At 21.1% G+C, this 18027-nt stretch overlaps 1 protein-coding gene across 1 annotated transcript in view; it reads left to right on the top strand.

Moving 5' to 3' along the window:
- The first annotated feature begins 462 nt into the window (after window positions 1–462).
- The window catches only part of gw (trinucleotide repeat containing adaptor protein gawky), a 49804-nt gene continuing 32239 nt past the window's right edge, over window positions 463–18027 (top strand). Inside the window, exons 1-5 of the mRNA XM_017900546.1 lie at window positions 463–616; window positions 9555–9748; window positions 15334–15383; window positions 15761–15873; window positions 17714–17888. Coding sequence (XP_017756035.1) covers window positions 15805–15873; window positions 17714–17888 — 244 coding nt within the window. The 5' untranslated portion in view covers window positions 463–616; window positions 9555–9748; window positions 15334–15383; window positions 15761–15804. The remainder of the gene's footprint in view (window positions 617–9554; window positions 9749–15333; window positions 15384–15760; window positions 15874–17713; window positions 17889–18027) is intronic.

Genomic DNA, 18027 nt, shown 5'->3' with positions numbered 1-18027 from the left:
AGAAGTTATTTGTAAAATGACATAAAAGAACATTTATTTAAATATAAAGTAAAATAAGAATTTATGTGTTTATTAATTAATGTTGTAAATAAAATAATGTCCAAATATTAGAGAATAATTGCTAATCAAATAAAATAATATATCGTTTGAATAATTATTTTATTCAATAAAGCAATTTCTTTGTAATTACATCTTAAAGAATAAAACATTGTAAAATAATTTGTTAAATAATTATTATTTGATTATTACTTTTCAATATTTAAATTTATTATTTCTATAATAATCTATTAAATACATATTTTAACTTAATTCAGATTACATGTTGCGTACCCAATACGAATTTTATTTAAATTATCCGCCATATATATAATTTTTACTTCTTCTATACAAGATGTCGTCTTTATCTGAAAGAGAATATCCGGCTGGAAGTTTCAATCTGTTTTGTATGACGTGGCTCACAAAACAGCACAGTTTTAAAGACTCCGTGCCTAGCGATGGAGATGTATTTTCGGTAAATACTATTGTGCTCACAACGAAATGTGTTTTTGAAAGCGTGTGAAAAAAGTGTTGTGATCCATCTAATTTTAAGAACTTTCTATGATTGATACATACTCTGGTAAGTTACATTTTATTTTTATTGTAATATATATCAATATAACCTTATAATACGTTTGGACACCATTAAAATTTTTTATTTCAAAATAAAGGTTGTTATATTTTTAATAAAATCGACATAACTGAATTCTAATGTCATATTTTTCCTTTTATTTTCTACTAAATTATAGTTTTTCATACTTCCTTTGCAAGTATAAATATTATGAAACAATTGACAAATAAATTTTAGTATTGAAAGATTAAACTAATAAAACTTTTAAATTTTCATTATTAAAGAAGAATATTTCTAAATACATACATATATGAAGTCATCAAAATATAAATAGCAAGTAAACAATGTTTATTAAAATGTTATTGTGAACATAATATTAAAGTTTCTTTATCTATATCACAGAAGTATATAGGTATTTATATTGATCTATTAGTTTAAATATGTTTTAAATCTTTTAGAAAAATAACATTATTAAATATTTATCTGTTGCCTGTTATATTCTGATATTTAAAAACTTTGTAAATAATTATGTAATTGTTATTGAATAATATATAACTTGTGTTTGTATTTATAATATTGACAAAATATGACTGTATTATATATCTTTGTTACTAAGATATTGATATATATTTATTATTACTATTATATATAAACATGAAAATTTTCATTTCTTTTGTTTTGTTTTGTTTAATATTGGTTATAAATAATCCAATAACATACAAGGTGTCAATAAAATAATTATACAGTCAACGAAGTCCTATGCGGAAAAGCATATAGAAAATGTAAAATAAAATTTATTGTTTTGATCATTTACTTTTAAAAAACTTAAATTTAAAAATTTGTCAGATACAGATTAATGGATATTGTGTAATATAATCACAATTTTTGTTATATTAGTAAATAAAATTATAGAATAAAATTTTTAAGAATACAGTATTTAATAAGACAGTTAATATATCATTCTATTGATGGTAGTTTGTGTTAGTGTTTATAAATATTAACAAAACAACTAGTATATGTAAATTCTATATTAATGTCAATGTTTTTATAAAAATAATCATGATAGAATAATATAATAGTCAAATCATATTAATTCATATGAAGATCTAACATGTCTTTAAATTCGATTTTCCGAAAAACAATTTAAGTAAAAAGATCGTATTGTAAATTTTTTAATACAAATTACATTTTTGAATATATTAAGTTTGATATTAGAATATGAAGTTTAAAACTGATCGTTTGTTCTTTTCACACATCTTTTATATCAGAAATATTAAATAATAATATTTTGCAATAAGTCAGTAACTTAGTTGATAAATACATTTAATGATAATACTGAACTTTTTTTTTTGTGATATATATGACTTTAAAATCTAGTTAAACAACATATTCAATATATAAAATGTATTGACCGGTAGTTTGTACTTACAGATAAGATAAGAAAAACATATCTGTAACATATTACCTTCAGGTAATACCTAGTATTGAATATATTTTTTAATTAATAATAATAATAATAATTTAAAAGACATATTATATCGTACAAGAATTAATTACTTAAAACAAAAATGTTTTTTAATACTTTCACAATTATTATTATATGAAACTTAGTATATTGATGTTAATGTAAGTATTTCTTATGTAAAATAGAACAATTATTCTATGAAATATATTTTATTATATATATAAAGTAAAAAAGCAAACTAAAATCAAATTTAAGATTTTAAAAATGTATGATATATTTGGATAAGTTTCAAAGTAATTTCCCTTATATACCTTTGTTAGAATTATAATATATATATTTAATATCTTAATATCATGCATTGACACATATTTATTATAAGATTAAACTTCACCATAGTAATTTTGAGTATATGGGAGTAATAACTTGCTTTTGTATTAACATCGATAAAATCATGCCTAAAATGTTTCAGTGTCTTAATTGTGAGTTAATATATTATCAAATGTATTAGAATTAGTGTTCTTACTATTATGCATAAAAAAATGACCTAATGTATATAAGATTCAAAGTCTGTTTTCAGTATATATGTCTATATTGTTTATATATATTGTATCTACTTGTGTACTCATGTATACATATTATAACTTAATATATAATAACAAACAGTTCACAAATACAAAAGTTTATAAAGGTAAAGGACTAATCTAATTTTCAAATTATGAAAAATTTTTCATTGTATATTAAAAAAGAAATGAGCACTGAAACTAGAGAAACAGGGAATTAGTAAAAATGGAAAACAAAATGCATACATAAATGTGTATAAATATGTATATAAATATGTCATTCATATACATATGTTAACATCCTCCAACTAATTAATATGATTTATCTGTATATCTGAACATAATATACCACATTTCATATGTATAATCTTTATGATGAATTTGAAAACATTATATAATAGCATGATTAACTGTAACAAAATAGTGAAGCTCACAAAATAAAGATGGCCACATCTAGATTTTTATAAGTTCGTATAAAAATATAATTATAAGCATTTTTTTAAAGTAAACAGCTACAATCTAACAAAAATAAAGCAAAATTCTTAATACCTTAAGAACAAGGAAAAATAGGGCATACATTTGTATAAACTAATTCTATTATTTTTAAATGCCAAATTTATTCCAGACTTATATCCATAAATTAATTTATTTTCTGCGCACTTAGTTCACTTACTAAACATAAAAAATGAAATTTTTGGAAGCTAAACATAAATTAATACATTCATAAACTAATATATTTTTGAATATTTGTAAACATTAATAATATTTGTTTAAAGACAACAATATTTAAATTAAATATCATTTAATATGTATGCTGTACTTATGTGTAACAAATAAGTATTTTTATTATATATTAGAGTCAAACTTTATTTTTTGTAATCATTTTTTTTTATCCTTTTTGTATGTTTATAAATTTATTTTATTCTATTTTTATATTAATTGGAAAAACGTATAAAACAAAAATAACAATTACTGTTAAAATGAAATCATTTTATAAGGTGTAAAATTATTTTTCCTTCATTTAACAATAGATAAGTATCATTAGAATATATTAAAACATAAAAATTCATTTATACTATCTAATGTAGATCAAGTACTTACTAAAAGTTAAATTGTAATAATTAAATAAAATGTATCTCAAATAGTAAATGTAAAATTTGATTTAATTCAATTTTACTGAATTCAATATTTTTCTTTATTGTCCTTTTATGGTTGGTATTAATCATTACTAGTCTAATCTCAATATTACTAGACTAGTTAGTATTCTAATAGTATACTAATCTATTTTTTCTAATTCAATTGTAAGTATTATTAATTGGAGTATGATTTCAATAAAGTATCGTATAATTTTTTTACTTACTGTTATTAATTTATTAAGGATCAATAGAGATAAAAATTAATTACGATTACTAGTACTGTTTAATTTTGAGAGTTAATTGTGGGAAAAATGAACGAAAAATTTGGAATAAAATTAAAATTAAAATAAGATTTTAAGCTATTTTTGTAAAATTGTAAGTAATAATTGTAATGTAATTGTAAACAACAATCTCAAAAAGTTACATTTGATTGTATCTTTATTAATTATTGTTTTTAAATCTAATTTATTACTATTACTTCAATATTTTTTCAATTGTATACGACCTTAATATTTACATATAACATTTTTCTTTGTCCTGAATAAAGATATTCTATAATTGCATTTAAAAGAAATAATAGTCTTTGTTCAATATTAATACCATTGCATACTAATATAGTATTATGCATAAAAGATAAATACTTTCCATTAGAAATACATATGCTTTATGACATTTAGTTATAAATTTCAGTTTGAATTATCCAATTATTTATAAATATATATTGTGCAATAATTTTTATTACAATTTAAAGATGTGAAAATAATATTTTGAGTATCTTACTTATATTTCCATATAAAATAAGTAAAAATATTTCTTTTATTAAGAAATCAATATTGTGTAGCACTCATGATACGACTTTATTAGATTTTATGCACATATTAAGTAATATTAATATTTGTTGTAAAATATTTACTATAAAAATAAAGATTAGACTTTTTGATTGTTTTTGTATAAACAATATTAATATATTAATACTGAAAATATAAAATTAACATAAATCATAGAATAACATTACTTCAGTGGTACATAAAAAATACAGTATTTATAGATGATGTACATATATTTCACAAAACATCAATTAAATTAAATAAAAAATTTGGAACATTTCTTTGCTTTCTGTTAGTAACTTTGTACTTTAGTTATTGGTTATACTAGATATCTGTATTGTAGACGTTAATAGGTTAAGTACATCAGTTTACTTGATTATTATATTTTAACACATATTATCGCGTAAACGATATTTAAAAAATATTACTTACATTATTATAACACAAATTTTAATATTAGATTAAATTAGCTTTTTTTTAAAATATGATAAAAACTATTTAGTGTTAAAAAAAAAAAAAAAAACTGAATTAAATTTTAATTAAGAAAATGCAATTTGTTTTGTGTGATTAAAAACACTTCTTTTTATTATAAAATGATAAAAATGCGAATCGAAAAGAACATTTCCTTCACTTTCTAACATTGCGTTCTCTGATTTCAAATGACAGCCATATTACCGGAAGTAAGCACTTGTATGGTACAAACTTGCTCACGTGTGTGCAATTTAACCATTATGTAGTGTATTATGATAAATATTTAAATAATAAAATATGTAATGCAATTTATATGTAGATTTATATACTCACAAAACTGAATGCAAATATTTAAAATTGTTAACATTTTTACTCAATGTATTAATAAATATATAACAAACATTTTAAATTTGCATATTTCACTCGAATATAAATAAAAAAATAATATGTAATTATGATTATTCATAATATATATAACGCATTATATATTATAATTATAATCATAATTAATGAAAAATGTTATATATATAATTTTAAAAAAATCATGTGTATATAATTATACTTAAAATATTACTTAGATTTTACTATTTATTTAAAAAGTGTTTTCTTATATTTTTTAACATTCCAATAAATTTTGTAAAATAAGTTTAGGTTTGTTATGTATCGCGAACTGCAATGAAAATTTACACTTAAAAATAGCAATCATTCAAGCAGAAGTATATAAATTATATAAATAGCATATTTCTTTTATTTCAATATTTAAAACTAAAAAGGTAATAGTCGCTGGTATTTAATATCTTCGAACTTTATAATTATATTATTTTCAAAATAGTTTAAAATATGATACATATTAAAATGGAGAAAATATAATAATCGAATATTTGATAAATTAGAAATAAATGTAGTTAAAATTTTATTGTGTGCTTTTATGCGGGGGGTGAGTGTGTGTGTGTGTGAGAGAGAGAGAGAGAGAGAGAGAGAGAGAGAGAGAGAGAGAGAGAGAGAGAAAATATACATTTTGTTTTTATGAAGATGAAAGAGGAGGTAGAGAATAGGAGTATATAAATACAAATCTAATAGCAAATTATAATAGTAGCAGTTGTCACAGTAAAAGGGCAGACGTGCGCCCAAGAGAATAGCACGCGTTGTACACGCATAGATATTAGTACACTCTGTAGGTAAAGATTGTACATGTGCATATATATACGTAGGTAGTATCACCTTTAACGGGTCGATAATTTCTAAATCTTACGACATGTAGCAAATTTTTTATCATTTTGTGTTATTATTTCATAATTTTGAATAATGTCTTATATATGTATGATCAAAGTGTAAAGACCTACGTTGGTTTCAACATTCATATAATTTTTAGATAATAATTGGATTACATACAGGATGTTTTATCTAATGTGAATAACTAAACATTTGTTACTTCTGATATGATAAAATATCTAAAAATAAAGTTATTTTATTGTTTAAGAAACAAACTTCCCAATATACAAAATTTTGTTTTTACAATTAATTTCAGGTTTAAAAGTTATAAAAATTTTATTAAAGTTAGTGATATATTTATATTAATGTAATAATATTATGATACATGTAGATGATTAATTACCTAAGATTCAAACCTAAAATATCTTTGCTGCCTTTAACAACATAAGAAAATATGTGTGAAAAAGAGTATTCATTTTGAAGGGTAAAATACTTTAATGAAGTTCTTTTTTTAAGGTTATAGCTTTTGGAATCATTTAATTTTGTTTAAATGAAGTAATATATTTTCATTCCTATAATATCATAGCTAATAAAAAACAAATTTATCTACGTATGTACAATATACTGATTTTCAAATGATTCTTAGTAAAATAATTTAATGTGATTATTACAAATATATTTAAAATGTTAAACTGTTTTATATCTAAACATTTTTTGAATCTAATCCTGAAAGGTTGTTGCACATTATTTAAAATCATTTGAAATGATATTTTATATTCTTCAGTATTATGTAGGTGTACGTCTTCAGTATATTAATAATGCTCTAACATAAACTCGTCTTTTTACTTATAACAAGAAATCAAACGAGCTGATAATGTGATAAGAAGTAGATGAATAAATGAAGCGATAGATAATTTGTAAACAAATAAAAAATTTTGGCATTACAATATTCTTATGAAAATTCTGTTGATAAATATATTGTATATTAGATTCTTTTTATAGAATTTACTCCATAAAAGGAATTCAAAAGTCAGTACATTATATTGATAAAGTTGTCATTTAATCGATTACAATATTACAAACATTATACCATTTGAAATTTGATCTTGAAATTTTTGAAAATATAATTTTATGAAAAAGATTGTATTTGTTACAATATTTAACATAATTTCTCTTTTTACACAATTTCTTGTATTATTAATAATATAATATTATTATCGATTTTAGTCTTAAATGATTTACATTGCACATGTACATAGTACAAATTAGTATAAACTTAATATACTTATGTACATATAATTATTTTGTTATACAAAGAGATTATATTTTGTTAGAATTTGATGATATTCTATAATATTAGAAGCATGAGTCATATTAATTATGTGATAAATTAAATGAATACTTGTTATATATCCTATTTGCATAATTTCATAAATTTTACATATCCTTTTTAGTGTACAAAACCTTACTTACTATAACCTATACAAATCTACATACATATATAAACTTCAATTCTGATGTTGAAGGTCATTTGTCAGTCAATACATTCTATAGGGTAGGATTCGTTTTTCAAGTACATATTACGAATAATAAATAATATGATAATAAAACTATCATTTTATTTAAACAAATTTTGATAATCTCGATATTCTTAAATGTATGACCTTGAAAAAAATTTGGTGTATTTGAATATTTACTTCTATAAATAAAATACATTTTTGTAAGACGATTTATCGCATTACGGAGAGCAATAAAAATGTTTTAAATTTTTAAGCTTAGTTTTTACTAAAGATTATTTATTGAAGACAAAATATTTTTGCATAATGTTTGTTTACAACCTTTTATTTTTTATAATAGATTATTATTTTAGAAATTGTGACTATTAAACTAAAAATTTTTATGACAATAGTTTATAAAAAGATCATATTTAAAATAAGAATAAGTATAAATTATTTTATGATAATGCACCATACTGTTTAGTACAATGTATACGTTTAAAAAATAAATATCGGCAGTCTTTTTGTATAAAAGAGTATGTTTTTGTAATAAATATAATAATTAATTTCGTTCTTAGTTAGATAATTAAAATTTCATAACCTTGAGATATACCGTTTCCTTGTATCATTTTGTACTTCTCTGTGAAATAATGTTTGAAAATCTATTATTGAATTATAAAAATATTTTACAGAAACAAAAAGTAGTAAAAGAATATTATCTAATTTTTTAGAGACTAGCTATGCTTGAGTATTCTTTTTTCGTTAGATATTTTATAAATATCGAATACATAAATAATTCAATGTTTTTCATTCTTATTATTTACTTTAATAAGGTATAACATTTTTTTAATTTGCATAAGTTAAAATGCTATTTCATTATTTTTTACTGGAATTATTTTAACCTGAATAAATTATTTAATCTCAACCATGTATAGAGTATAATTTGTAAGAAAATTCTTTACGGATGAGTAACGTTTTAAATTTTAAACGTCTATCAAAATGTTGATTTAATAAAATATTATTTGAATAAAGTAATTTTCTAATTTTAACAAGTAATTGCAAACTATACAGTGTAGTACGAGATTAAGAATTTTATGAAAATATTGTCATTATATAAATTTTTAATAAAATATTCTGAAAAAATAAAATGTTAGAAAATGCAATCATTTTTAGAATATATTTTTGTGACTTTTGTACATATATATATATATACTTTTTTACTGACCCTAATTTAATGTGGTCCATATTTGTCCGATCAAAATATTTGTACTTATTATCGATATATTAAATTTTTGTACACTTATATAGTCCTTCGTTTTTCGATGTGTTCTATTTTTCTAATATTTCTTATTGATTTCTTTCCTGAACAGAAAGAATCATTTGAATTGTATGATAAAAGTTCTTTTTTATTTTAGAATAATGTTAGGAATATTAATTTTAAAAAACTTTCTTATAATTGATAAAAGTTTCATTTTTTACGTAAATAAAGTATGATTGTCTCAAATTTTATACTTGTGTAGTTAATTTAATTCTATTCATTACTTATATTATACTTACTATTTATACGTTACTATTCATATTAAAAATATAATATTTCAATATATAAGGAAAACTAATTTTTAAAATTATAGTTGTATATTTGGTAACTTATTTGATTATTATTTTGAATATAAATTATAGTTGAATCACTTATTTTATGTGTGTTTGAACTAACTAATATTGTATATTATTTACATATATCAAGAGTAATCTGTTTACTGTTCATTCTGAAATGTGAAAGGGTCTTTTCATACGTACAACTATGAATCGGGTCTCGGTGCGCGCATCAGCAACACTGAGCTCTCCAAATCCGGGGGAGTAGCGCCGCTCGCGGGAATAGCCCACCAGCGGAGCGGTACTCGCTCTGCCCGTTTCGTGCGCCAACGAAATATCTTCGACTAGACTGAAATCTTCTTCGGGCACCGAATCTAAAAAGTAAGTCCTTGAATTTTATTTCATCTTCAACAATATATATTATATTTCAATAATCGAATCCTTTGAATATTTTAGAAAAAGAAGCTAGTTTCTCTCTTGTTCTTGATCCTTCACATTTTACATTTTACGTTCTTTTATGAATACACATACACAAATTACATGCATGTGAATATATTTACGGTATTACGTATAAGTGGTACGTAGAATGGTAAATATACAATAGGCGTATTTCTATATATTTATATATGTATATATATTCAGATAATAATATACATTCATCTGTATATACATATGCATCCCTATATATAGTTATATGCATATGCATGGAAGACATGTAATTGTGTATACTGCACACGCGCGCGCGCATACGCACATATATGCGCGCAAAATGCATATATACGTATCGTGTAAATGCGAATACAAATATATAACACGCATAGGCACACACATACGAAGTCATGTACACACGCGTTTGTGCTATGTGTGTACACACGTACATATATTTATCTATATGTATATACGCGTACATGTTACGTGAATCTATACATTCTTGTGAACAATACATGGCGCCTATATTGCTAGGTATACTATAAATGTACTACCGTTTTTCGTAGATGTATGCGAATTTCAGGCAGGTTAAAAAAACTTATTTTGATACTATATTTGTATATCATTTTTATTTTCGGAGTATATGCACGTATACGTGTATAACATATGCGTGTAGCAATTATTTGTGAAATGTACAAATTCCGCCTTCATTTTGTTCACCTTCTACTTGTTATCTAACCTTATATTGCGCACAGATTTGGTAAGTTGTGCATTTCAGTAGTGTTGTACAGCTTATTTGAATTTATTTTTATATAATTTTCTATTTAGAGAAAAATTTCACTAAACACATTACATGCCTACTGGCAAAACGAGCAATATCGATCGAAACGATGATTTTTGTTTCGATGTTCAACGTGTATTTACGACATTTCAGTAGTATAAATTCGTGATAGTATGCTAATATGATCACTCGTATTTTATTTAATCATTCAATTTGTGTTATTTGAAAAGTATTTGGACTTATTGTTATAGAAAAAGAAATGTTGAAATTACAAACATATTACACATATTTTTGCAAATATTTCAATTTATCATGTATCAATTATTTCAATTTATCATATCACTATCTTACTTATATAAATATTCTTAATTATTACCTTACTAATATATACCATTAATTTATTTAAACAAATATCCATTATATTATATTTTGTACCACTACTTATTTCTAAAAATATGTAAGTAAATTTTAACTATGTGACCGGCATGATATAATTATAAATTTATGATTAACTATTATATTGAATGTGCGATATGCATTTTTAGATATTTTCAATTTTTTTAATTAAGTAAATAAAACAATTAAAGTATTTAATATAATAGTATTGAATCATATTGACAAAATTTCTTAACTTTTTCTACTAAAATTTTTTATTGTGATATTTCTCTATTCCTTAAATAGATATATTTACAATAATCTGAAAATTCTCTATTACGTTTTGATTAGTATACATGTATTTTATTAATTAAATGTTATGAAATAAAATATACAAATATAGAATATAGTATAAATATGATAAAAATGTAATTGAAAATCCTATGAAAGTATATTTACTTTAAAAAGCACTTAATTAATTTAAAAACAGTATAAAAAATGGTTTGAAATTTTTTATAACGAAAAATATATAAAAATATGTAATTATATTTTGCAAAGGTAGGATTTTATTGAGCCTATCTTTTGTCTCTTTAACGTATAAGTTCCAAATTCCTTAAACATTCTACTTATATTCAATAAATCTACATTACTATTCTGTATTTCATAATATATTTGTAGAAATCAAAGAAAATTTTAAACTTATTGATATTGCTTTTTGTTCCCAATTTTTCTTACATTCAACATAAAAACTAATCCATAATTTGTCTTATTATAATTTTCATTTTATAAAGTCAATAATTTAAATTAATACTCTTGATTATAAAAATATAACTATAGCACATTTTACACAATATCGTTGAATGTGAATATCATATACGATATACACATTGTGGAATGAATTTTAATATCTAGTCTCTTAGCCGTATGTTCAGAATAAACATTGAAAGTGTTAATAATTAATGGTCATTGCATAGTATAATAAAATAATAAGAAATATCTAAGTCATTTACATTTACAGTAAATAATAGAGTTGCATCACTTATAATAAATATTAATAATTACATTACATGTAGTATAGCTAAAAGAAATAAACCACATAGTTCTGTAATTAGCAGTTTACTCAACTATCTCTTATATTACATTGTGAGGAGGTTATATTTTGTACATAGAAAATTGCAAGGTGAATTGTTGAAAAGAAAACAATTTTTAGTAGTAATAAAGGATTTAACTAGAAAAATGTTCTTTCAGCATCCATCAAATTTCATTCTATTTTATTTCATTATATTTATATTTAAGCTGATTTTATATCAAATTCAAATAATCAATAATTATTTGAGTTGTTTTTACATAAATTGATTTTTTGTTTATTGTAATATGAATATTATTGAGTAAATGTACATAAATCTACATATCTAATATAACTTACTTGAAAAATGGGACATTGTTTTTATATTTTTGAGAAATATAAATAATAGGAATAAAATATAAATAATATGAAATATAAAATATAAATATGTTATGTATTATATTTAAAATTCTTAAGTTTTATAATGACATTTTACTTCATAAAATTAAGTATTACAAAATTGATTTTAATAATATCTAATATTACATAATTTAATATTAATTTGGAATAAAACAGATATATGAAAAACGATATGATTTATAAAATCAATAACAAAGAAATATTTATAAAATTATTTAAAAAAGGAGAAGAAGGCATTAGGTATTCCTTACTTAATACTAAATGCCGTATTGCAGTTATATACATAAAGAGGTAAAATATATATTGTTGGTAATATGATGTTATTCTAAGCATTATAAAATGAATCATTGTTAGAATTACTAATAATATATAAATATTGTTTTTAATTGAAATAATCACACAATAAGTACATAATAAGTTTACCTCTTTTTAAGTTTACTATCTACTTACAAACATTATGTAAATCTAATTTTACCCGTGTAGTAATAAATAAGCATTTATTTCATTTAGTTTAACTCTTTAAAGTATAAATTTTTTTTTAATTTACTAGTAAAAAATGATTTAATTTTTTGTTGACATAAATTCATAATTTTTAGATATTGCATTATGTTTTTCTAATTTTTAATTGTATTTGATATATCTTCATCTTATAATACAAAAATATATATAAGTTAGCAAGTGTAAAAATAATTTTATAATATTAACACAATAATAATAAAAACAATAGATTGCCACTTAGAACTATTAGGAAAAAGAAATAGTGATAAACAGTTGTTCATTGAAAGGTTGAAAGAATTAATTAGAAGTGATATAAAAATTATGAAATTATTATTTGTTCATTAAATATACAGAGAAGTGTTACAGAAACAATATACATTTTGAGGTATAAAAATGTACAGTGTAGTATAGTTGTGGTATGAAAAAGTATAATGTAGTACATTTGTGGTATAAAAAGGTATAGCGTAGTATATTTGTGGAATGAAAAAGTATAGTATAGTATACTTATGGTTTAAAAAATTCGTAGATGTCAATGGTTAAAGTAAAGTATTAAGTGATATACGTATCATTGTAGAAGTTTATTGGTCAAGTCTGCCTATGTACATATTACTTGTATTATATGCATTAAGTTGAAAAAGAATCTTAAGTGATGGAAAATTTACTAACATGGATCATTTTAGAATTGTTTAGTGTTTTTATTAAAAAGAAGAAAAAAGTTAAAAATACTATGTAATATTTCAAGAATTAGAAGTTAAAAGCATAATTATTTTTATCATTTATAAAAATACAATTAATTCCGAAATAAATTTATATCAAATTCATTTGTTAATTAAAATTTAAAATTTATATTTAAAATTATGAAATAAATTATTTGAAATATTATGGTCATGTTATTTTTATGATATTGTTACCATAAATAGAAATACAGAAAAATACAATCTGTATTCTTTACTTAATGTGAAAAATGTTTATTATATTTCAATACTTTATATATTTTTAATAATTTAGTTTCAGTTTGGCCTTTCAACGAAAACATAAATGTTTTTTAATCATAAATGTTCATTTTAATAATAGAAATATATATTTCTATTTTACTTTTGTTTTGTTTTGTTTATATTGCTACTTTTACATGATATTAGTACTAATTGCAATTTTGTAATTAGAATTATTTGTATTACATACTAATGTAAAAGATGTATAAATTTTAGAGCAAAATTATTATCCATAATTTTCATTATAAATTTGTTAAATTACATTATTCAATTGTTAACATTATAAGTTTATAATAATTTTGAAATAAAATAGGGAGTTAATGTGACAGTAAATATGTAATAATATTTAATTATATATTTTAATATGATAAAGTGAAAGTGCTAATTTTTTTAGTTCATGTATAAAATAGTAATTTTATTAAATTTCTACAAGTTTGATATGTATTTTAATATTTCAAAAATTTACTTCTGTAATGTTGTGTTTATGATCCATGATGTCTAAAAGTAAATTTTGCAAATAATATAGTCCCATATGTGCAAAAGGTGATATTCATATTAAAAGGATTAGAATTTTGATATGTTCAGTTCTATTGTTATATTAATATTAAATGTACAAAATTTCAAATCTAATAAGTAAAGCATATATATGTGATTACAAGGAAAAATACCACATGTCACATATTCTCATTTTTGAGATATTGTTGTTTAAAGTTGTTCTAAATATCAGCTTTTCTTATTAGCGTTTATAAGCATTCATAATGTTTTGAAGACATGAAGTTCATTTTTATTAATTTGTTTCTGGTATATATATATAAACTATATATTTTGTGTTCTATTAATGAAAAAACTAAAATCTTTTTAAATTATGACATGTTGTGTTTTTCCTTACAACCATGGATATATAATAAATATATATGAAATATAAAAAAAAATATGATTATAATTTGAGATATAAATAAAATTTCATTCAATTAATTTTTTTTTAATTTATATATTCATTGTAATGATTAATGATTTCAAATAATTATAACCATTAATATAATAGAAAATTATATATATTTGGTATATTTTATTCTCATATATTCATATATTTAATTGAAAATTAATATATTGTTTACATTAAAAATAAAACATACATCAATATTTTTATTTAAAAAAAGTCTATTTTGTCTATATGTAATCTGTTTCTAAAATATTTCAGAAATTTGTTCATTAATTTATTTGTTTATATTTAAATAATTATTTTCCATTAAACACTAAATATTTTACGTGAATATTAATTCACATATTATGATAGTAGTATTGTTAGTAATATATAATATTCTTACTATTTTTATATTAAATATCTGATAATTATAAAATAATCTATAATAACAAATAAGATCATAAATTATTTAATTTACAGATCTCCACTGGCATGGAGCTAGGAGCACACTGATAGTGATAGTCTACAAGGTTAGTAAAAATTTGTTGTAGTTGGTATTTTGTAATATCTATCATTTCTAATTTATCTTTTTATAAACTATACAAAATTCGTGATAATTTTTTGTTTTACTAATTGTAAGTTGAATTAAAATATAATAAGTCTTTCTTTTGTCATGGTAATGAACCTTAAATTATTAAATTTCTCATGCATTCAAGAATTTGTTTTTTGTTTTTATTCTTAACTAAAAACAATTAAAGATTATGATATGTATACTTTTGTCAATTGTAATTTACAAGATTAATTGATTAAAATAATATTAGTGTAAAATAAAAGATAAAGTATTGCAAATTTTTTACTAAATTATGTATTAATAAGTGGTAATAAATACATAAATAATATTTCTTAGATCTTGGTTTCTATGCATTGCCTGCCAAAGAAGAACTGAGCCCAATGTTTCCACACAATTCTAGTTCACATGAGATTTCTACAGAAACAAATGCCTTCGTACAAAATTCCATGGTGAGTATAAGTTACAATTTCTAATAGTTTTGTTTAATTTATTAGTTTGTAATGTTTTTCTAATTTAATTGCAATGTATTTTAGTTTTAACTTTCAATATATTTTTTTATAATACGATAATTTGAATCCTTAATATCATTTTTGTGAAATATGCCATGAAACCAGATATATATAATAAACATGTACAATGTACAAAATTTTTGTATATAGAAAAATAGCGACATTCAATAAAAATGTTCAAATATTTTATATAAATGTATGAGAATACAAAAAATATTTAAAAATGTAAATATTACAGTAGACAAGAAATTTTTGATATTGTTTTTTCTATTATGTATAATACTAATAATAATATTAATAATATATAATTATTTTCCAATATAAAAATATAAATATATAAACAAATTCAGAAAAATTTTGTAACTTCAAATTGTTTGAAAAATATTGTAAAACAAATTTCTTTATTATGACAGTTTAAAAATCTTTTCCAACAATTTTTTTTTTTTCCAAATTATTCTTGAAACTTCTAACCTTATTGAAATGTATTTTATATATGATATTTGAAAATTTTTAAATATTTAAATGTAATTTTTTATGCTATATAATCGTTCTTCCAAAAATAATTTAAATGTACATTTTCATTTATTACTACCTTCAAATCCAGTTAACATATTAACTATATGTTAAATCATTTTTTAAAAGGAAATTTATCAAAAAGTGAAATTGACTTTATTTAATTTAAACTGTATATACATATATCACTAAAAATATCTGACATTTGTAATTTATTATTAATTTCTTTTGTTTAATTTTTGTGGAAAAAAAGTAAATTAAATTTTTCCAATTAATAAGATGTATAGATTGAAAAGTATTATAATTTATTATATGTTGGTAAATATCTTACATAGATGTCACAATTTTCTTTTTTTTTTTTTTTTTTTTTTTTTTTTTTATGTATATTGTGTATATTTTATGCATAATTTTTTATGTATATGTTTACAAAAATCTTTAATTTATGTTTAATTTGTGCAATAAAATTACATTATTTTTATATATTTTGTTAACATAATCTAAACTAAATCTGAAAATTATGTGTACATGTATGATATACATATGTAGACTATAAATATATTATAGAAAAATATATGAAATTTTTTCTTTTTACATTAAAAATTAGTATTCATTGTTTGGTTATAAATGTATATTTAATATTTTGCGTTTGATTTTTTTAATGAGAATACAATTTTATGGAAATTAACATGTATAATTTTTAATCTTTCAACAATGAATATATATGATTAATCTTTTTTGTTTCATGTGTAATTCTCTTCATGTAATATATTTCACGTATAAAATTTCTTTGATATGCATAATGAATTTTTAAGAGAGTTAAACAAGACTTACGCCTAACAATGTTATATTAAGTTATGTAATATTAGCATCTATAATAATTAATATATAAAATTATATGAAAGAAGTTCTTGTGATTTCGTCATTTAGCTCTTTATGTTTGCAGCAAACGTCTGTTTTTGACATTGTTTAAGATTCATTAACATTATATGCATATAATTCCAATAATATAACATGACATATATTATATTCAATGCATAGTCTTTCACTTCAAAAGTTAAAGTGAAGTTGTTGAAAAGTTACGCAAATTATTAAATATTTATAATTAAATATATGTATTTTTAGTTTTACACTGCAAAAGTAACACACATTCTTTCTATAAGATTTTACATGAAGGATTGACAAATTGTAGTACATAGGATTGTAGTTCACTAAAGAGAAAGGACTATATAAAGGCTATATCTATAATACCGTTATTTTTTTGTTTCAGGGGGATGTAGTAGTATTAGGGAAAAGCAGTCCGATAAGGGTTGGGGAGGGAAGAGAATCAGAGAATGATAGGTACTGTGATATCGAGTTCATAAACAACATGATGGCTAAACCTATTGGCCATCTCGAAAATACCGCCGCCAATGACTTTTTAACCGTCCTGTCGAACCAAACTGGTAACTATACATTTTTATGATATATATACATATATATATATACACACACATATATACATACATACATACATACATACATACGTACGTACATACATACATACATACATACATACATACATACATACATACATACATACAT

The sequence above is a fragment of the Eufriesea mexicana genome, unplaced genomic scaffold, assembly GCF_001483705.2.
Source record: "Eufriesea mexicana isolate 0111107269 unplaced genomic scaffold, ASM148370v2 scaffold1303, whole genome shotgun sequence".
In the NCBI taxonomy this organism is placed as follows: Eukaryota; Metazoa; Arthropoda; class Insecta; order Hymenoptera; family Apidae; genus Eufriesea; species Eufriesea mexicana.
Note: the sequence above shows the minus strand (reverse complement) of the source record. Positions and strands in the feature narration are given on the sequence as shown.